Consider the following 24,046-nt stretch of genomic DNA (forward strand, 5'->3'; position numbering starts at 1 on the left):
ATTACAAAAACGCTTTACAATCGTGGTCAAAATTGACAAGGATCACACAGGGTATAATAACTAATAAAATGGAAGTAAAAAAACAGCCTTTATTTGGAAACTCAAATATTTTATTTCAAAGAAAATCTATATTTTATTCTTCTTTTTCAAAAAGTCTAATAAAAACCATTGGTGATATATGGGATGATAATACCAATGAGTTTAAATCGTGCAATGAAATATATCAACAACTTATAGATAGACGCAATTGTATTTCGGAATATTCACGAATTAAAAGTGCCGTACCGCAAACTTTTATACAGGTTTTAAGAAATAACGATGTACAACGCACTTTAAAAAACTACAAAATCAAAATTTCTGAAAACTTTGAATTTATAAATCCAGATAACAAAATCATTAAAATCAAAGATTTGACATTAAAATATCTTCAGTTAAACTTAAACATAACTGAGACCCCTAAATGTCAAACAAAATGGGAAAATTTGTATAGCGAGTACATAAATTGGGAAAAAATTTGGCTAAATCTCAGTAAACTGGATATTAATAGAAAAGTAAAAGAGTTTCAATGGAAATGTATACACAGGATTATATATACAGAAAACAGACTGCAAATAATGCGTATGTCAAATGGAAAATGTCACTTATGTGATGAAAACAATAACATTGAAACTCTTGAGCATTTATTTTACCAATGTAACAATGTTAAACCATTGATAGAAACAGTTATCAGAAATTTACAACTGTGTAACTTAATAAATAACGATGCACTCGTTGAAAAAGATATTCTATTAGGAATCTGTTTAGATAATTCGAATAATATAATTGTTAACGCAATAATACTTTATTTTAAATGGGCTATTTGGAAAATACGTAATAAATGCAAATTCGAAAAAAATAAACTGAGTATGCAGTCTATACAGGCTTTGTTAAAATTGCATATGAAAAACGAATTAAAATTACTTTTACTACGGTCAGATATAAAATATATATGTAGATTAAAAATTGAACTCTTTATCGGAAATATGTAGGTAAATATTTTTAGTTCAACTGCTCTAAACTAAAGGTGTGTTTGATTCCATATGTAATAATAATACTATATCTTAGGAAGAACGTAGGGAACACTATGTTTGTTTGGTATTGGTTTTTTTGTACTGTAATTGATATTTGAATCTATGTCTGTGCATATTAATATGTTTATTTGTAAATTACACATATCACGTTTCTTATACATCAGTACTCACCACATGTGCTTTATACTTTTATAATCCATACGTCAGTCACAGAATCATTTCAACTTTTGTTCATTCACATTAATTCAATAATTTCTAATTCTAACTATAACTATTATTATTTTTTCAATCAAATATATAGTTTTCACGTTTAAATCAACACGTGTATAATGTAAGTCAGTAAACCGGATATACGATAATTATTATGAATTACAGTGCCAGTGATGCGTAGCAGGTAAAATCAATTGTATTGGTTATTTTTAAATGTATACTTATGTAAACTATGGGAAGTTTAAACTCATTTGATATTTTCCCTGGTCAAGTGAGGCTGTTAAAAAGCAGGGGTCCCTAAGTATGCGACCTGGGCTACTTAGGTATTTATATAGCAGGAAATAATTGAATAAAAATATTTGTTATCGTTAAAAAAAAAAACAAAAAAACTTGGTGATTATACAAAGATTCTAAAGCAAATTCTAGATTCCTTGGAAGAGGTTCCAGGTCTAGCAATTATTTTACTCCCAGCTGTTATGGGAAAGGCAATATCAGTCTTTTAACTGTGGAGGCTCTGTTGGTCAACAGGGCGTATACTAGTAGGCAATTCCCTTCATTGAGAGGGAGAGGTTTCCAAAAAGGGAACAGAGAATCTCAAAGAGGTCACATTTCTCAACCAGTTGCTATATACAGTAGATAACTTAAATACTATGATTTGGAAAATGTTACTAATGATCTATTGATATTAGATTTAATAAGAAATGGTTATAAATTATTTTTAGTGATGTACCACATATTTGAATATAATACATTTCACCTTTCATAAGGATGAAATAATTTCAGAAGTCCAAAAATTGATAGCTAAGGGAGCTATTTAAGAGGTTGATCGATCATTGGAAAATCAGTTTATTTCCTATATTTTCTTAGTTTCTAAGAAAGATGGGTCTTCAAGACCTGTTACCTATTTGAATAATTCAAACAAACTTAGCTTGTGGCTAATCAGCATTTGGAGCAGGACCATTTATCTTTTGTTTAGATGTAATTCTTAGGGATGGTTATCTATATATATAGAGAGAGAGAGCTAACATCTATAGATCTCACAGATGCATATTTAAGTATCATTTATGATTATATCACAATTTCCTGATTCATGTGGAAAGGACATTGATATGATATTTATGTTCTTTGTTTTGGATTGGCTTCTGCATCAAGAGTTTTTACTAAGGTTTTAAAACCTGTCTATGTATTTTTATGAAATAATGTCACTTGAAGTATATACATGCTATAGTTTATACATTGATGATTCTTTTATTATGGATCAGAATTTAGATGGTTGTATTATGAATACAGAAGAAGTGGTGCAAATGCTTGATAAGCTGTGCTTCAGAATAAATTTTGAGAAGTTGGTACTCATTCCTTGGAATCACATTGTTTTCCTTTGTCTGATTATTGATACTGAGCTATTTAAGTTTTTTATGACAGATGAGAAATGGTAAAATTATCTCCCTTGGGAAATTCTTCTTAAATAGAATTGTGTAACTGTATTATAGATGATTTGCATCATATATTGGTCTTGTGGCACATGCTTTTAATGCAGTATCTGTGGGAATGTTGCAGAAACATGGCGAGAAATGATGTTGAAACACTGTATAGTTGTTACAGTGTTTATTTTCATCAATCTAAAGGTGGATTGGACCAGATGCCTCATTAGAAGGATTTGGGATCCAAATTTGAAGAAAATTTTTCTGTTGGTAGATGGAGCTTCTTTAAGAACATGCGCTCATTTCATATAGATTTCTTAGAATTGTTGGCTATATTTTTCTTTTGGAGAGAAATTTTTAGCACAGAGAGTTATACAATCAGAAAATACAATTTCAGTAGCATTTATTATGCAATAGGAGGTATAACCTCTTTGTCACTTTTAAAACATGCTTACTACAAATATTTCATTATTTGGGCTTGGTGTTCAAGAAAGAACATTTTTATCACAGCTCTTTATATTCCTGGTAAGAAAATTTTGATGCTTATCATATGTCTAAAAAATTTACAGATTCAACAGGATGGCAATTGAAAGAAGATATATTTGTTTTGTTGTTATCACGTTTTCATTTTCAAATCTGTAGATATTTGATTCGTTGTCTTTTGACCAACAAGCTCCTTTCAGAGATGTTTGTACTTTTCATGGTAAGATTTAAGACCTTATACTTTCCAATCTTTTTCATTGTTGGGGATAATTATAAAGAAAATTATTAGTGATAAAGTTCAGAAGGCTCTTTTGATTATTCCTTTTGGTCTGCTCAGAGTTGGTTTTCTTTGCTAAGACCAATTTTAATTTATTTGACAGTTAAAAGTTCTGCTAAACATAAAAGTTAGTAACAATGTTACATACTGAAAAATGCCTTTCCGTTAGGAAGAGATTTGATTTTACTGTGTATTGTAAAAAATATAAGTGAACCAACACCTGAAGGGTTGATTGTGCGGTAGGGTAAAAACGTGTGTATTATATTCAGAAATCACTTTAATATAAACAGGAGATTTCAAAATCATTTGTAAAATATATTTACACTTCATCTTGGAGATCATGCATCTATGATCAAGCATTATCAATATTTTTTGAGAAATTTCATTATTTGGTGTGTTCAAAGAGAACCAATTCCTTATCACCATCTAAAAAGGATGTTATTGATTATTGAAATTTTTTGTAAAACACAAGCTTTTCATATTCAGCATGTTTAATGTGAATTTTACTTGTTTTATGTTGAAACAGACTTGATCCTTTAAGAAGTAGATGTTACTTAATTTGTTTGTTTACTACATGCATATGTGAAAGGTTGCTTAAGCCTGAATCTGCAATTGAAGAGTAAGATACTCGTTCACTGTGGAGATGAATTTAGTGCTATCTTTTTAAGTTCTTTATATTCATTAGAGGATTTTACATTGAAGACTGTCTTTTATACTTGTGTCTTTATTTGCCTTGACTACAACTGCCAAAGTACAATCTTTATCAGCTGTAGATTTACATTCTATGTCTTTCATTCAGAGACATGGCACTTCATTTTTTCATATACATGAGTTTTTGAAAAATACTAGATCTGTTAGTTAGTCTACCTAATGAGGTGATCAAGGGTTTTGATAAACCAAAACTTTGTGTTGTTAAGACAATGATTTATCATGTTTTGTGTACAAAATATGTGAGAGAATTCATCTAAGTCTTTTCGTAAAGTTTAGATAGTTAGAGATAGTTCTAATTTTAGCCGAGGTTTTAAGGATTACTCATTTAGAGGAACCTCTTCATAAGTGCATTTAGCTTCAGGATGTTCTATTAAAGACATTATGGCAACAGCTTAGTCTGGACATATGATAAAACTTTTTATAAGTTCTATAAAAGGGAAAGTGAATAATATCAGTACTAAAACACTTTTCTTCAGTTGTAGTTACTGGATGATCTTGTGATTTCTATGCTTTATTAAATGTTGGCATTTATAAAAATTGTTTTTAGTTTGTGTCTACACTTTAAACAAGCTAATTTATTACTTGAGACCGAAGGCGAAATATGAATAAGAATGTTCCTTCATCCAAGCATATCTTGGATGTGCAGGATGAAGGTCATTCTTAGAATATGAGCCTGAGGCTCGAAAGTTATTAATTCCCACCCTAGGGATTTTCAGTTAGACCCACCCTTTTTCGAATGGGTTTTATATTTGGTCGACACAAACTTGCTTTAAATTATGACAAGTTATTATGGAACAGGTGCTTATATACTAGGGTCAAGGTCACTGGCCAGCTATTATAGTTATAGTTTGTTTCTTTAAACAGAGATATTACATGTAAGCTTCACCCCTCATAGAGAAGTTAAGCTAATTTATTACTTTCGAGCCTCAGGCTCATATTCTAAGAATGACCTTCATCCTGCACATCCAAGATATGCTTGGATGAAGGAACATTTTCTCATATCCTTATCAACATACAATAATTTCATTCAAAGGAAAAGTAATATATGCAAAAGCCCTCAGAAAAATATTTTGTATTTCCTATCAACCCAAGTTTACATGTTTTTTATACGCCCGTCAAAATTTTGACGGGACGTATCATGGTATACAAATGTCCATCGGTCTGTCCGTCTGTTTGTCCGGGGTAAACATGTCGCACCGTAACTTGAGAATGACTTATCCAAGATTCATGAAACTTTACACAATTGTTTCTTATGATGGTCAAAAGATCTGTATACTTTTTGGTGAAAATAAGATTAAAACTTTTTGAGTTACAGGACTTTGTAACTAAAACAGGTATGCTGTTTTTTTGTCGAGCCTGCAACTTTTGTTGCAGAAAGCTCGACATAGGGATAGTGATTCGGCGGCGGCTACGGCGGCGGCTACGGCGGCGGCTACGGCGGCGGCGTTAGCTAACTTCTTAAAAGGTTTATATTTAAGAAGGTGAAAGACCTGGATGCTTCATACTTTGTATATAGATGCCTCATGTTACGAAGTTTCCGTCAGTCACATGTCCAATGTCCTTGACCTCATTTTCATGGTTCAGTGACCACTTGAAAAAAAAGTTCAGAATTTTTGTAATGTTGAATTCTCTCTTATTATAAGTAATAGGATAAATATATTTGGTATGTGCGTACCTTGCAAGGTCCTCATGCCCGTCAGACAGTTTTCACTTGACCTCGACCTCATTTCATGGATCAGTGAACAAGGTTAAGTTTTGGTGGTCAAGTCCATATCTCAGATACTATAAGCAATAGGGCTAGTATATTTGGTGTATGGAAGGACTGGAAGGTGTACATGTCCAACTGGCAGGTGTCATCTGACCTTGACCTCATTTTCATGGTTCAGTGGTTATAGTTAAGTTTTTGTGTTTTGGTCTGTTTTTCTCATACTTTATGCAATAGGTTTACTATATTTGTTGTATGGAATGATTGTAAGGTGTACATGTCTAGCGGGCAGATGTCATCTGACCTTGACCTCATTTTCATGGTTCAGTGATGAAAGTTAAGTTTTTAAGTTTTGGTCTTTTTATCTAATATTATATGCCAAAGGTCAACTATATTTGGTGTATGGGAATATATTATGATTTATATGTCAGTCCCGCAGGTTTTATTTGACCATGACCTCAATTGCACGGTTCATTGCACAGTGTTAAGTTTTTGTGTTTTGGTCTATTTTTCTTAAACTATAAGTAGTAGGTCAACTATATTTGTTGTATGGAAGCTTTGTTAGCTGTACATGTCTGCCTGGCATGGTTCATCTGACCTTGACCTCATTTTCATGGTTCATTGGTCTTTGTTAAGCTATCTTGGTTAATGTTAAGTTTATGTGACAGTTGTAATAAAGCTTTATACTTAGGACTATCAACATAATATCAATGATTAGTAAAGAAGGCGAGACATTTCAGTGTGTGCACTCTTGTTTCACATTTCACGCCGTATCTCAAAAACGATTTATGATTATTGCTTAAAACTTTACACACTTCTTAATCTAAACATATGTATACTTTTTGGTGATGATTCAAAATTTTGTTTTTGAGTTATTGAGTATTTTGTAAAAAAAGGTTGGTTTTTTTTCACATGTCGCGCCGCATCTTAAAAAGGATTTATGATTATTGCTTAAAACTTTACACGCTTCTTAGTCATATTAATCTTAAGATCTGTATATTTTTTGGTGATGATTCAAAATTTTATTTTAAAGATATTGAGTTGTTTGTAAAAAAAAAATTGTTTACTGTGTAGTAGTTTATCTCACATTAAGAATATCATGGTGATGCACTGTAATAATTGTGTACAATTATATAGTTTTATTCATAACGATAATTTCCGTTGCAGTCAGCATGGTCAAGGTACAATGCTTGTGTTGAAGAACAGATTAGAGATTTCTGAGTTATTGGAGGACCCTATGCTGTCACTCGTATTTACATTGGAGTATGTTATTGGTGAACCTATCTCTCAGGAGGAAAGAAAGGTAAGATAGTTACAAATTAACTCCCATTTAAGGGAGATAACTCTTTAAATCAGTGATTCATCTGTAAAAGCCAAGTTTCATCAATTTATTTTAAAAATTTACCTGAAACAGATTAGAAATAATCTATGTAACCTAGAAGATTATGTATTTATGGAAATGTTGACACAAACTTACAAGAGATTCTTTAAGTTATTTCCCTTAACCTAGGTCTACCTCCTTAAGTTTTATTCATCAACAGCTATGAATAAAAGATGATGTAGGACAAACACCATCAATTAACAGGTGTCAATCAAATTTATCAAGAAATTGCTGAATAAGTCTGAAATGATTGTTAAAGAATTTAACAGAAATATAAAAGCTCTGCCACCAAATTTCCTAAAGAATTAATAGCATTAATGCAACCACTAATTTTGGCAATTAATATTACTTTGCAAAAATGTTCTCATTACCTAATGCTAATTTAAAGAGAGATCAGAATTAGGGTGAAGAAAATATGAAAAATATACCTTGCCAACAAGTCTAAGCTCAGAAATTGTAAAGTTAAAATGTTTCTGTTAAGATAACACACTTGTCAAAAAAGTTTATACATGTAGATCAGTTGATCTTAAACATGTTAACAAATAAACAGAAAGTTACACATTTGGTTTGAATTGATACTGACCTTTACCTTTCCATTGTTTACTTCAGATGTATAGTAGCCTAAGTAGAGGAAATTCCCGTATTGTAGCACTACGTTGGTGTGCCTGGAACCCGTTCCTACATCCTAACTTGACCTTCACCTCTCTATTGTTTATTTCAGATGTATAGTAGCCTCAGTAGAGGTAATTCCCGTATTGTAGCACTACGTTGGTGTGCCTGGAACCCGTTCCTACATCCGAACTTGACCTTCACCTCTCTATTGTTTATTTCAGATGTATAGTAGCCTCAGTAGAGGTAATTCCCGTATTGTAGCACTACGTTGGTGTGCCTGGAACCCGTTCCTACATCCTAACCAGGAAAACATCAGTATATCATTGATGGGTGGAGCTGTCCCTAATCCTAACGATGATCTGACATATAAGTTACCTGATACTAAGATGCAGGACGCTGATGCAGGGAAACATGCTGGTGGATCTATTAACTTCTACTGGAAATGTTCTATGGTTAGTATTCAGTATAGATGAATCTAATTTCATTTAATACCATAGGGCCAAATAAAAAAATATATTAGTTTGCTATTTCCCTAACTACCCTATATTTTAAGCCTAGAAATATCCTACCTTAATGTTTTTTTGGTCATTTTTCAATAAGCATTGTTCAAGTCAGAATTTCTCCCCCGTAGACTCAATGTAAAAAAAATTGTAAAATAAAAAAAAACTTCTTTACCAGCTACCTTCCCTATTTTTTTCAAAGATGTAATAGGAAACACAAATTATTTTATTTAAACCAAGACGCCATCTCCTACATATCTCTCCATGTTGAACTATTTGTTACATAGAGCTATCTCATCATAATGGCATCATAAGTAATAACCTATCTGCCGATACTTTAAAAGAGCCTTCTTGATCTATTTAGCACTAGGCTAGATATAAGTTTAGAAGTCAAAATCTATATAGTGGCTACAATTGAAAGCAGTCCTGATTTGCCTTTAATTTAAGAAATGTACTAACAACGATTAATTGTTGCCGAACCCTGCTATTTTGTTGCTGTTTGATTCTCAGAATTCTTTAAAGTGTGATTGCCTATATGGTACAATTTATTCTGTGTTGGATATTATATGTGATAAATGATTTGAATAATATAATATTGCTATTTCATTATTCACAAAAAATTCATAAAATCCATGATTATAATAGAAATGTTCATGCGCAAATTCTTTATATTTACAACAGGATGCCCAGTCCCTACATGTACCTATGGGAGCCCCACACTTTTTACAAGGTTCCATGCCGTCAGTGAGGAGTGACGATGGAAGTGAAGCACTACCCAGTCCAGACAGTGGCAAGAAGCCACCATCGGGGAGAGTCAAGTACGTTTCTATTAATATATGCTTAAATCGAAGCAATTTGAAGGCAAAGTCAATTACAAATTGAAGATCATGAAAAAAAAATGTGCTAAATTTGACTGCGGTTGACTTTGCTTTTAGGCAAAAACAATTACAGCAGTCAAACAGTTAAAGTTGATGTTCTATCAAAAGATTTAAAATTTTAAGGTTTATATTTAGAATTAGAAATAAGACCAGAATTCAAGAACACTCTAACAATAATCAGTAAATAAAAATAACTTTGAAATGTATTTTTATACAGATTTATGCCAGGGTAAAGTTTGTTTGTTTTTCCCATGTATATTTTATAACTTTGCATGGAATTTCATTTTCATGAGGTCAACTCATTGGTTAGTTAGTTATTTCATGGGTTATCATTGGTTTCCATTTGTTCGTTAGTTACTGCATTTCATTATAGTGTGGAATCAGAAAATATTATATTAATTATTCTATGTTAAGGGATAAAATATTTGACTAAATATAGAATCAAGATAGTACTTAAGTTACGGTTCAACTTTCATTTATAGCTTTTCCAGCAATATGCCTTTTAAAAAATAGAGCAATTTAACAAAAATTATTTTTATGCCCCACCTACGATAGTAGAGGGGCATTATGTTTTCTGGTCTGTGCGTCCGTTCGTCCGTCCGTTCGTTCGTCCGTCCGTTCGTTCGTCCGTTCGTCCGTTCGTCCGTCTGTCCCGCTTCAGGTTAAAGTTTTTGGTCGAGGTAGTTTTTGATGAAGTGTAAGTCCAATCGACTTCAAACTTAGTACACATGTTCCTTATGATATGATCTTTCTAATTTAAATGCCAAATTAGAGTTTTGACCACAATTTTACGGTTCACTGATAGAAAATGATAGTGCAAATTTCAGGTTAAAGTTTTTGGCTTCAGGTTAAAGTTTTTGGTCAAGGTAGTTTTTGATGAAGTTGAAGTCCAATCAACTTGAAACTTAGTATACATGTGCCCTATGATATGATCTTTCTAATTTAAATGCCAAATTAGATTTTTGACCCCAATTTTACGGTTCACTGAACATAGAAAATGATAGTGCAAATTTCAGGTTAAAGTTTTTGGCTTCAGGTTAAAGTTTTTGGTCAAGGTAGTTTTTGATGAAGTTGAAGTCCAATCAACTTGAAACTTAGTATACATGTGCCCTATGATATGATCTTTCTAATTTAAATGCCAAATTAGAGTTTTGACCCCAATTTTACGGTTCACTGAACATAGAAAATGATAGTGCAAATTTCAGGTTAAAGTTTTTGGTCAAGGTAGTTTTTGATGAAGTTGAAGTCCAATCAACTTGAAACTTAGTATACATGTGCCCTATGATATGATCTTTCTAATTTAAATGCCAAATTAGAGTTTTGACCCCAATTTTACGGTTCACTGAACATAGAAAATGATAGTGCAAATTTCAGGTTAAAGTTTTTGGTCAAGGTAGTTTTTGATAAAGTAGAAGTCCAATCAACTTGAAACTTAGTATACATGTTCCCTTTGATAAGATCATTCTAATTTTAATGCCAAATTAGAGAATTTATTCCAATTTCACAGTCCTTTAAACATAGAAAATGATAGTGTGAGTGGGGCATCCGTGTACTGTGGACACATTCTTGTTTAAAATAAGTTTTAATGACAATAAATTCTAAAATAGATACAGAATATGATACTTTCGTTTCGTATAAGACATGAAAAAAATATTAAATGCAAATTCTTATTTATTGAATTTCTGAACAAAAACTTGATTCTTGAAGAAATTTTAATAGTCAAGATTCTGTTACGATCAGAGCACTTTATTGCTTAAATATAAAAAAAGTAAGCCTAATTCTGCCTGTAGATATTTAGTTTAAGATACTCTGCTTACTAGGTTAGAAAATATATTATGAATAAAGGAGATAACTTATAACCATCAAGGGAGCTCACTCTTAACCTTGTTGAGAAGTCAGTGGTCAGTGCTTAAACAAAATAATAAATAGAGAACATATTCTTATTATATTCCTGGTGTCAAAATTTTTGGAAATCAAAACCCTATGAAATGTGATGTTATTAAAGGAGTAGGTTTAGTAAGACCCCTTTGGTCCCAAAATATAGCAGTTTTAGAAAATTGTGAAAATGTAATCTTTAAGCTTTATTTTGGAATGTAAAATGCTTCTGCTACATAAATATGAGCTGTTTTTGACTATACAAAGCACAAATACCGCACTCTAGCATCATTAAGATTAAGTCATGCTAAATTACTGAAATCTTCAAAATTTTAGCATTTTGGTTAATTTTTAGACGGTTTCCGTCTAAAATGAAAGTGGCCGCATTCATGTTCATTCATAATATTGTAATGTAAGTTGTATTTGATGATAATACATATCATATAAAGGTTGAGGATGAACACGGATGCGGCCACTTTCATTTTTGACAAAAACCATCTGAAAAGTGACGTTTTGGCACATTTGATCAATTTTTCATATTTAAGCTTGAATCAGAGCGTTTAAATGACTTAAATCAGTTAAAATATTTCACATGAACTAATCGAATCAATTGAAATAGACACTTAAGTGTTTAAAAAGTGTCCAAAAACTTTCGTTAGATGAACCTGAAATTTGAGGCCAAAATTGGCCCTTACCGGACCGGACCTACTCCTTTGTTCATTTCAGAATAAATGATTTTTTTCTGTCTTTCAAAATAATGTGCAAACAAGGTCGCTGATCCTGACAGTTTTCTAACTAAAAGTGAGAGAAAGTCTGGATTTTAATATCATTTTTTTTTTCAATTGCCAAGTTAATCATCTTCAGCATAACACATAAAATATTTGATAAGAAACACTCATTGAAACAAGATGTAAATTTATAATTCAACTAGGAGGTGCAAAGTCCTATTCTGATCCAATTCTGATCCAATTGCTTCATTGAGTAGATGCATAATCATTTGGTGAATGACATTTATTCATCAGATTAGCATGTGTAGTACATATCTATTTAGTGTTTGGAAATGATGTTTGGTTTTTCTATGTTCCTGTATACATACTTATGTTTCAACAAATGAAGGACATTTTGGGTTTGATGTGACAACTGCATAGAAACATGCAAATTGTTTTTAATCATCTAAATATGAGGCTAGAGACATTTATTTAAGAAATATAAAACAAAATTAGAACAAAATTTGAAGATGAATGTCATGAATTAGGTTTTTACCTAACACATTTCGTTTCGGTATCTTACAAAATTGGACATTTTAATTGTATAAACACCAGTCAGAGAAACCAAAATTAAAATATTGTAAGTCAATTTATCCTGTGAATTTAGGGAAGAAAGAGAAAGGAAAGGGTAAGGTTGTTTGTATATGTTTGTTCAGTAGTTTGTTCATTGAATATTGAAAATGTTATTTTGATCCCCCTGAAAAATATAAAGAAGAAAAAAAATTAATGCAATAAAAATAAAAAAATGTTGAATCAAAAATATAATTGAATGAGCAGACACTTTATAACAAACATAGAACTTTGTGTTAACTTGCATTGCTAGATATATAAACTAAATATATTAACATGTTGGCTTATTATAAATGCATGTTTTATATGTTAACAATAAATTGTATTTTGCATGTAAGATATATAACAGGCATTAAACAAGAGTGATTAAGTAAAACATCAAACAAGAGTGATTACGTAAAACATCAAACAAGAGTGATTACGTAAAACATCAAACAAGAGTGATTACGTAAAACATCAAACAAGAGTGATTACGTAAAACATCAAACAAGAGTGATTACGTAAAACATCAAACAAGAGTGATTACGTAAAACATCAAATCAAACAAGAGTGATTAAGTAAAACATCAAACAAGAGTGATTACGTAAAACATCAAACAAGAGTGATTACGTAAAACATCAAACAAGAGTGATTACGTAAAACATCAAACAAGAGTGATTACGTAAAACATCAAAAAGAGTGATTAAGTAAAACATCAAACAAGAGTGATTACGTAAAACATCAAACAAGAGTGATTACGTAAAACATCAAACAAGAGTGATTACGTAAAACATCAAACAAGAGTGATTACGTAAAACATCAAACAAGAGTGATTACGTAAAACATCAAATCAAACAAGAGTGATTAAGTAAAACATCAAACAAGAGTGATTACGTAAAACATCAAACAAGAGTGATTACGTAAAACATCAAACAAGAGTGATTACGTAAAACATCAAACAAGAGTGATTACGTAAAACATCAAAAAGAGTGATTAAGTAAAACATCAAACAAGAGTGATTAAGTAAAAATTCAGTTTATGAAATGATGTGGTGGTGGAATATCAATGAAAAAACAAATAACTTTTTTTAAAATATGAAACCAGAAACTAATCCTTGAAAAAAAGGTCTAAATCAAAGAAGAGTTTTGTTATTTAGCAGTTTTGTTATTTTTTAAATTGATTCCAGCTAAAAAAGCTTATGTATGATGGTTCATGTCAACAAAATCAGTTTGTGAATAATTGTTATTTTTTTTTTGCTAGAGTTAAAAATAGCTAAAAGTTTTGAAAGTTGTGATCACTAAAGCTAATTATGTTTAAAGTGTACAGGTATATTTGTTTACATATGACAGATTGTCAATAAAAATTTAAATTTGGAAAAGTATTATATGGGAAGATACATTATAAATGTTAAATTAATTGTTGAACACAAAGAAAGAGAGTTTTGGATAAAGTGAAAATGTATTTCAGGTAAATGTTGTTTTACATTAGTTTCTTTTTATTTACTTATCATATAGCATAAGTTTGGCTTTTGACATTTAGTTTCATAAGACACCATACTTACATGTGTCTTCATCAGAAGCCATTTGATATTATTTTATTTTTTAATAATTTAAGGAAAATCTTTGAATTCAGGACAAAAATATGGGTATGACATTATTGTATTAGCATATAATGAGAGCATTATATTTAAAAATTGAGAGATCATTTTATTTATTTTGTAAAATCTTGTGAATTGTTTACAGTGGGGGTAGACATACAAGTTGGTCCAGTGATACAACAAAAGGATCACATCTCGGAGAGTAAGATTACCTCCCTCCTCACAAACAAGTTCTTACACAAGCATGTAACAGAGTTGTCTGATGTGGCTCAACAAATGTTTTTTTTAAACCTTATGTCAGAATTATTTAGAATAAGTCCCAGTTCCAACAATAATTTAACAATTGTGTGAAAAAGTTTATTTTTCAGCTTTTGGTAGAAAAAAGTTGTAGAAATAAAAACATTCATTTATTTATGTTCAAAGAAAAGTAATCAATTAATGTTGATGACAAAACTAAATAACTTGTTTAAAAGGGGGAAGTAATCTGGTTATCAAGGGGAAGTAATCATAATTTTTCTTTCTATTCCCAATAGATAATTCTGACAAAACTTCATTTGTGTACACCATCGATCAGTTTTTTTGACAATCTCATATCCATTATGTAAAAACACATCATTTCACATGCTGGCTTTACACATACATATTATCACTCCTCCTAATAACACGGGAATTGAATTTTGTGCCTCACGGTTTGTGTACAGCCGAGTCATTACATGATTGCTTTGCATTTGTAAAGTTTGTACATGTATATACACATGTGTTGTCTTGGAAAGGTGAGAAGACTTTTGTTTGTTGTTCACACATCCCTCACCAATCATGCTTTCTGCTTTACCATTTATTATTTATTGCCATTTTACATGTGTATTTGTCACACATTGTGTCTGTCCTTTTCACAATGGTTTCAAGGGTCATTCATGTTTAAAAATGGTCAAATTAAGAATTTTGAATTGAATTGTTAAAAATAAGAAAATATTCAACAATGTCTCACACAAATTTTGATTCTTCATTTGAAGCTAATTATCATTGATTGGTTGGTTATTTATAACTACAAACTATGATGTAAAAAGTTAAAACCATGAAAAACCTAATATTGAAACCATTGATGATATCAGATTGATCTAGCAATAATTACACACCAAACTACACCATTTATATGTGTACATTATGTGTAGAAATTACACACTGAATCTACACCATACATCATGTATGCCATTCATACACATTGTTCATTGATATGGTAGTTTGATGGTGGAAGTCATTCGTCATTGTTTTATATTAATTCCATTATAAAATATTTGCATTTCCGAAGTAACTTATCATTTAATTTCTTGTATTTAGTTTGCAATTTCATAATTTGAGTATAATTACTTCATAATGTTTACACATTGATTCATTTAGTGTTAAAATAATGGCAGGAACTTTTTATCATTTATTTTCACAATTCATTTCATTTTTCCCATATTTATTTTGATAAATTTCATGCAAGCATCCATATCTGTCATTGACCTGGTAAATATCACTTATAAATAAGTCAAATCATATCTCATTTGATCAATCTGTTTACTATCTTTAGAGCACATCATGTACAACTCAAGAAAGAGGCAGGCATAGTCATCTTTACAATGCATGGACTCTTTTACATGCAGAAAAACAAATCAGTTCAAACATTCTGTAGGTCAAATAACTTCTTACATTCTGAAAACAAAGACATCTAATTTTTAATATTCTAAAGGTCAAACAAGTTTGAAAAAATCCTAATATAGCAAGGTTGTATAGTAAAAGTTTAGTTACAGCTAGAAAATTGGTAGAAACTATGTCAAATTTCCTACCAAAACAGTTTTTGGACTACATTTAAGTGTATCTTCACACAGTTTATAGATAAATGCAAGATAGGAAGCATCCCACTAAGACAAGTCAAGAATTTTTATACTGGGTTCTAACAAATGAGTTACACTTCACAATGGATTCATATTTTATCCAAAGTGATTTATAAAAGAATGGGAATATTATATCTTTTTATTATTAAAATTAATAACACGATTTGAATAAGTTACTGATATAATTTTTAAAAGCTGTTCTAATTACAAAAATGCTTTGGTCAACTAGTAGAAATTATGCCTTTTATATAGTTTTAAATGATAAACAGCATATAAAGAGATAAAGACTATTTGGGATTACTTATTTACTTACAGATCATTTGCTGGACCTCACTCCCTTCAGGTGCCACAAATGCAGATGCCACAAATGCAGATGCCACAGACATTCTACCCTCAAGGTTATCCACAACAGATGCCACAGATGCCACCCATGTATGGAATGGCACCTAATACATATATGCCAATGATGCAAGGTCCAGCCTATGATATTAGTCACAGACAGGTATTGAATCATATTTTTGATACAAGGTCCAGCCTATGATGTTAGTCACAGACAGGTATTGAATCATATTTTTGGTCCAGCCTATGATATTAGTCACAGACAGGTATTGAATCAAGGTCCAGCCTATGATATTAGTCACAGACAGGTATTGAATCAAGGTCCAGCCTATGATATTTGTCACAGACAGGTATTGAATCAAGGTCCAGCCTATGATATTAGTCACAGACAGGTATTGAATCAAGGTCCAGTCTATGATATTAGTCACAGACAGGTATTGAATCAAGGTCCAGCCTATATTAGTCACAGACAGGTATTGAATCAAGGTCCAGCCTATGATATTAGTCACAGACAGGTATTGAATCAAGGTCCAGCCTATGATATTAGTCACAGACAGGTATTGAATCAAGGTCCAGCCTATGATATTAGTCACAGACAGGTATTGAATCATATTTTTGGAAGTCGTATACTGTGGATTCATTTATTTTCGTTGTTACCAACTTTGATGGATTGCAGAAAAAATGCCGTTTTGTGGATATGTGTTTCTTGGTGCATACAACCTAATGGAAAATCTGTAGTTCGTTGAAAAATCTAAATTCATAGTTCACCCCTTCCCACAAAAACCTTGAAAATTGATATCCAACGATTAATAATGAATCCATTACAATATAAAAATAAAGAAATGTGGTATGAGACCAAAAAGTCGAAGTTCAAATGACATGGATGCAATCAATTATGGGCAACAAAATAATGCAGCCTTCAACAATGAGAAAAACCCATACTGAATATGAATAGTCTGCAATAAATAGCTCCAAAAAATATATAAATGTATGAAACAATTCAATTTAGAAAACCAGCGATGGCCTAACTTACAACAAAACAATTTACAAAAAATAAACATGACAGACATGAACCAAAGATAACCAATTAACTGCAGGCTCCAGACTTGGGACAGGCACATGAAGAATAAGGCGGGGTTAAACATGTTTGTGAGTGGTCAACCTGTATTAGGGTCATGTCAATGATAGTACTGTTTGATTATTACCAGTATAAAATTAGTAGATTTCATTTTCAACCATAGATGCAATGTCTGTTATTTTAGAAACTATTCATTATGACATAGAGACAAATGCATTATAATTCTTATAGTTAGATTTCAAAGGTCAAAATCAAATATTATACTATGTTTATAATTTTTGATAGATATTTAATATCATCAGTAATATGATTTAATATATTTTTTTCAGCCATCAATACCACCCCCTCATCCAGAAATAAGTGAGCAGGTTTTCCGTCCTACACATACTCCTATAATGATGCCTCTTCCACAGCCAGACAGGTAATATTAGAAATCAAGTTATTTTCAGTATCATATTTTGTCAGAACTCTCGTGCCAAAGTAGAAAAATTTACAGGAAAATAAATCTTAAGAAATATGTAAAAGTTGGAGAATCTTCCCCTATATGAATGCATCATGAAAACTAGGGATCGAAACAATGAATTGCTACAATTCTCTGTTTTTATTAGCGAAATTAATCATTCACATCTCAGAAAAAATTATTGGTAGATTATAAAAAAAAGCTGTTGCATACAATTGAAATTTAATTATGTTTTTTTTCCATTTAATTTTCAATGCTAAATTAAAGGCTTGGCTATTGTTATTTATTTAGTAGAAAGCTCAAAGTCTGCTTGATTTTAGCTTGAGGTGTAACAATTTTTTTGATAAATAAGTTTAGATATTTTTTATCATATATGTATTTATTTATTTTAGAGCCCAAGGACTGTCTAGAGCAGCCTATGCCAGGCTTTACTCAGCTGGTTTCCATCCCATTCTGGATCGTAATAAGGAGCCACCAGAAGTTATAGATCCTAATGTACCAGTACAGATAGATTTAATCAAAGAGGAACAAGATACATTACAGTGTAATGAAATTATCTTCCAGTTCTTAGCCTTCTCCAAGTAAGTATGAAGCAGGGATTTTCACATAGGTTTTATCTGTGTACAAACAGATTAAACACATGGGAGGTTACTTAGCTCTCTGAAAGTAAATGTTAAACTATAAATCATTGATTAACACTTCTTAGCACTCTCCACAATGATAAAATGTAGTTGGTTGTCTTAAATTTCTTTGTTTGTTAATATGTGACATTTTTTCCATTATTGTATGGGACATTTTACTACTAAATTCAACAGTTTGTGTATTATAAAATGTTATGTAATTTAAGAAATGTTTGGTACAGACAGATACAAATATATGCTATTTTATTGTAGATATGGTAGTGACATCCAAGAGAAGAATAAACATGCAGGGACAGTGTTCTTTACTTTCCAATTCTACAGGTGTCCACAAGTCACCACAGAAAGGTTAGTGAGATATGTCTGTAGGTTTTACAGGTGTCCACAAGTCACCACAGAAAGGTTAGTGAGATATGTCTGTAGGTTTTACAGATGTCAACAGGTAATAATAGAATTTCCACAATTAACTATAGAAAGGTAAATAGTTTATATATATTAACATGTATGTAAGTACCGTATAGCGGCTTATTTTTGCAGGTGTAAAATTTCACGATTTTTATTGAAAAAGGTATACGAAATATTTTGGCGGTTACTGATTTGGCGGATTCGAAACTTTTACCTTTGGATGTGTACTTTTAAATTGGCGGAATTAATATTGGCGATTTTATTCTATCCGCGAAAATAACCGAAAATTTACACCCTGCGAAAATAACCCGCTATACCATGTATAAAAAATATCTTAAATGTGTTTTATTTGTGTCCAAAAGTCAATACAGAAAGGTAAAATTGCTAACTGGTCTAAATGTTAAATTTTTAACCGGATTATTGACTTTTACCGTTCAGGAGTTATTGTTCTTGAAAGATTGAAAAATGGAGTTTCCAGTCGTGTCCGTGCATTTAGGCATGAACTGTTCTACCTAAGCTTCCCAAATTTTAATATGTTGTTACTGATGACAAAATGGAGGTCAAGTTCAATAATGACGATTTTGACCTTTACCGTTCAGGAGTTATGGTTCTTGAAAGATTGAAAAATGGTGTTTCCAGTCGTGTCCGTGCATTTACGCATGAACTGTTTTACCAAAGCTTCCCAAATTTTAATATGTTGTTACTGATGACAAAATAGAGGTCAAGTTCAATAATGATGATTTTGACTTTTACCGTTCAGGAGTTATGGTTCTTGAAAGATTGAAAAATGGTGTTTCCAGTCGTGTCCGTGCATTTTCTCATGAACCATTCAACCAAAGCTTTTGAAATTTTTATATGTTGTTACTGATGGCAAATTAGAGGTCAAGTTCAATAATGACGATTTTGACTTTTACCGTTCAGGAGTTATGGTTCTTGAAAGATTGTGAAATGGTGTTTCCATTCAGGTTGTTGCATTTACTCATGAACCATTCAAACTAAGCTTTTCAAATTTTAAGATGTTGATACTGATGACAAAATGGAGGTCAAATTTGATATTGACGATTTTCACTTTCACCATTCATCAGTAATGGTTCTTGTGATATTGCCAGGACACAAATAAATATTAATAAATCCGGTTTGCTGTCGTTGTGACAGCCTCTTGTTTCTGAACTTTTGCTTTCAGTCAAATATAAAGCGTTTATAAGAAAAATCTGCTTCATATACCATAGAGAGATTTATATACACAATAGACAAGCATGAACGTAGAAGATTGGTTTACTTTCTAGCACTTTCAAAAAATATCTTATCAGAGCTGTATTTTATATTTATTTCAAAATGTGCACATGTGGTGTATTTTAACTAAGACCAAAAAATGACAATGTGTATGTTTTTGTTACAGACTGTTGTTGGCCAAACCCCAGAATGACCTGTCTTCAGATCCATTGTCCATGCCATTTATACTTCAGAGGTTAGAGAAGGATGGAGCCCTTAGTAATGGACCTCCTGGACTAGAGGTACAAGTGTTTTTATCTATTATTTTTTTTTTAAACCTGCAGGTCAGCATATGGTCAGCAACAAAAAAGTGTCTTTACAAAAGCATATTTATGTGTATTTATATAATGGTATATTATCAGTAGACTTTTTACCACAAAATTTAACATACACCAAAAGCTCAATGTCCTTTAAAATGACTTTTTCAAGTCCATGAAACCACAGTTATGAACGCAGCAAAGATTTATCTACAAGGTGATCTAAATCAATAGAAAGAAGAAATTGCTAAACTAAACCGATAGATATAGTATTTCAAGCTCTTATTTGCTCTGAATAAAGAAATGAGTAAAAAACATCCAACATTAACTTTCAAAGATATACAGGGATTATTTTGACCGTAAAATTAAAGAAATGCAATGATTTACATGCTACAAAGTTTAGAGAAAATAGACTGAATAATTATTTTTTCAAGCATAATTGATGGATAGGATAAAAATGATAATAGATCTTTTGGTGATATGATATTATTAAAAACCTGACATGTAGTTATATGTGCATTTGCACTATTAATTTTGGGGCCCTTTATAGCTTGTTGTTGTGAGCCAAGGCTCTGTGTTGAAGGCCGTACATTGACCTTTAATGGTTTTCTTTTATAAATTGTTATTTGGATGGAGAGTTGTCTCATTGGCACTCATACCACATCTTCCTATATCTATTTGATATTTTTAGGTTAAATATTATATGGATCCAATGTCGATGAAGATAGGAGAAGTCAGTTTACTTTTGTCTCATCTATACAGACAGAGGTTACATATAGATGTATGGGACGGAGACTCTCTGATGAGGATTGGCTCTGCTTCAGTGCCTCTCATGGTAGGTAACTTTAATTATTTCTGTACTTAAGGGATTCATTCATAAGGGGGGGGTTCTGCTTCACTAACTCTCATGGTAGGTAACTTTAACGATTTCTTGACTTGGGCATTTATATGGATGGATCTGCTTCTGTGTCTGTCATGGAAGTTATGCTCATAATAGAGATTTTCAGACAAGAACTTACAAATCGTACAGTGCATTCAACTGTTTCCATTGATTGTCAGACTTTGGATTCCCTCACAAGGAGTGTTTTTGCTTTAATGATTCTCCTGACTAATTCCCTCTTTCAGTGTTTCTCAGAGTAAGTAAGCTTTACTTAGATGAATGGCTCAGTGTTCCCACATTAGAACTTATTCTGTTTTATTTATTGAAATAATATGAATAAAAATGAAATAATGGGATCAGAACTCAGTTAAATATCTCACACTATAAATCATGCTATGGAAAAAAGATACTTTAATTTCTGCATGTTCATTAAAAAAAACTACAAGAGAATAAAGTTATGACATTTAGGTTATTATAAGAGGTTGCATGTATTACCTGATATCTATTGATTAAAGGTTATTATAAGAGGTGGCATGTATTACCTGATATCTATTGATTAAAAGTTATTATAAGAGGTGGCATGTATTACCTGATATCTATTGATTAAAGTTTTAATTCCTATTTCAGTATTTATGTAGAAGTGGGCATGAAGCTGTTCAGTCGACCTTTGAACTGGATGTAGTAATGATGGAATATGATGACCCCAATCTTATAGCTGGTACCCAGAGTCAAGGTGCTCAGCCATTAGGGATCCAGTCCATGATGAAAGGAAAACTACATTTTAGGATTGCTAATGTTGGACATTATTCTGATCCTAAAGCCAACTTAATGGGTTGGTATTTATTTTATTATGATTGAACCATTGAAGGTAAATTTGTGATGTTGTCTTGCGTTAACTTTCCCAGATCAGCTACAGTTATTCATACATCAATGAGAATGTCAACCAACAAGTTTTCCACCAACTATTTATAAAAGACAAATGTTGTATTGACATTTTTAATAAACTGTGTGAAAGATTTAAGAAATGGAAATAATATAAATCAGATTTGAAAATGCAAGTTAAATTGGTATAACAATCAGACATTCAGTCCAAAAGAATCATGATATTGTTCCTATAATGTTAGATCCTAAATTTCATTTATAGATGGCATGTTAACAAAAACACAGCAGGGTGAGGCTCTATATTACTACATTTATAATGTTATTTTTACATCCATTAGTCTAGTGTTGTGTAGATTAATATATTAAATATTTTTCTCTATCTTTTAGTTTAAACTGTATATAATTATCTGTATCTCACTCTATTTTACATCTGTTTCTAAACTAATGTTGTCTCAGTTTGTTATAAAGATGAAGCTGCCAATCCCATCCCATACCTGGTCCTCAAAATATTTTGTTCCCCAATTTTAACAACATTTTAACCTTAATCATATCCCATAATATGAAACCATCCTCTCCCCAAAGTATACTTGTCTCATTTTCTTCATGCAAATTTTGGCCCATATTCAAAGCCTTGTAGTAGACTTTTCAGTTTACTGGAAGAAAAACAAATATTTTAGAAACATATCTCAACCCAGGCAAAATGTCAGCTCAGCTTTTGGGATATTCAACTTTCTTTTCAAATGATGACCGATTATATTTATGTAGCGAATTCAGTTAAGACTCAAAATCGTCACAATAAATGTACAATGTATATATACTTTTTCAACACATAGCATGTTTAAATGCATTATTTTGTTAAAAAATGTCACTTAATTCATTCATGACCCACACCCTGATTAATTGAGTTGTTGGTATATGACCCATAAAAAGATTTTTGTTTAAAATGCAAAACTTTATTTTGCCATGATACAGGTATAAGAAGTTGTGGAATGAGTGCCATTGAGACAACTCTCCATCCAAGTCACAAGTTGTAAAATGTAAACCATTATAAGTTACAGTTTGCTTATTTTGGTCAAAATCTTATAAAAATATATCACATAAAACCAAGATCCAACCAAAATTGGAGTAAAATTAAAAATAAAACTGTTTTGACAACTTACTGCACCACTCTGTAAAAAAATAAAAAGAAAAGATAAGTTTAGATTTGCACAATTACTATTTAATGAAATAGTATAGTCATTATTGTTGCAAAAGTATTACCTAATTCCTTATTTCAATTAATAGTTGATAATCCAAACTTTCAATCATTTGACAAGCAATTCAGTTTTGAATCAGTTTGTTGAACCATATCTTGAATGATCTGTCATTCATGACCTATTTAGTTTTACTTGCGTCTATCTCTACTTTAATAATACCATCTTTCTTAACAAAGTTTAGTTATATATTGTCCAAGAGAAAGGCTGCGTTAAAATACAGATGGGCCATTTTAAAAAAAAATGAGGCAAAAGTGTGACATGGGGGGTCCAATTTCAAACTCAATTTTGTCTTACCCTATTACCGATACTTTAAATTTTATAATTCCAAAGTTTCAGGCAGAATGAAACAGACGCCTCCGGGTGCGGGAATTTCTCGCTACATTGAAGACCTGTTGGTGACCCTCTGCTGTTGTTTTTTATTTGGTCGGGTTGTTGTCTCTTTGACACATTCCCCATTTCCATTCTCAATTTTACATTGAATAATCTTAAGTTTTGATAACATACATCTCAAAAAATTTGAACAGAAACCATACTACTTATAAACAAGTTTGGTAATCAAACAGTTAAGAAAACATTGCTCAAACCTTTTCCAAATGAAAGACAATAGAAAAAGAAAAATTTTAAAACCAAAATTTCCATCTCTTCTGCTGAATCATATAATAACAA

The 24,046-nt window shown here is 31.4% G+C and overlaps 1 protein-coding gene across 18 annotated transcripts in view; it reads left to right on the forward strand.

The window, feature by feature from the left end:
- Positions 1–24,046, forward strand: part of LOC139500935 (nephrocystin-4-like) — a 66,703-nt gene that overhangs the window by 28,909 nt on the left and 13,748 nt on the right. For 4 of the 18 annotated variants that reach the window (XM_071289849.1, XM_071289856.1, XM_071289846.1 and 1 more), the window contains exons 8-18: positions 7,045–7,180; positions 8,092–8,322; positions 9,052–9,188; positions 16,229–16,415; positions 17,660–17,751; positions 18,183–18,371; positions 18,684–18,776; positions 20,233–20,347; positions 21,054–21,197; positions 21,870–22,074; positions 22,387–22,413. In XM_071289849.1, coding sequence (XP_071145950.1) covers positions 7,045–7,180; positions 8,092–8,322; positions 9,052–9,188; positions 16,229–16,415; positions 17,660–17,751; positions 18,183–18,371; positions 18,684–18,776; positions 20,233–20,347; positions 21,054–21,197; positions 21,870–22,074; positions 22,387–22,413 — 1,556 coding nt within the window. Of the gene's footprint in view, positions 1–7,044; positions 7,181–8,091; positions 8,323–9,051; positions 9,189–12,497; positions 12,519–14,181; positions 14,239–16,228; positions 16,416–17,659; positions 17,752–18,182; positions 18,372–18,683; positions 18,777–20,232; positions 20,348–21,053; positions 21,198–21,869; positions 22,075–22,386; positions 22,414–24,046 lie in introns of all 18 variants that reach the window. The other 14 variants (XM_071289839.1, XM_071289838.1, XM_071289848.1 and 11 more) reach the window with 7 other exon arrangements.

Source organism: Mytilus edulis, chromosome 13 (genome assembly GCF_963676685.1).
Source record: "Mytilus edulis chromosome 13, xbMytEdul2.2, whole genome shotgun sequence".
Lineage (NCBI taxonomy): Eukaryota > Metazoa > Mollusca > Bivalvia > Mytilida > Mytilidae > Mytilus > Mytilus edulis.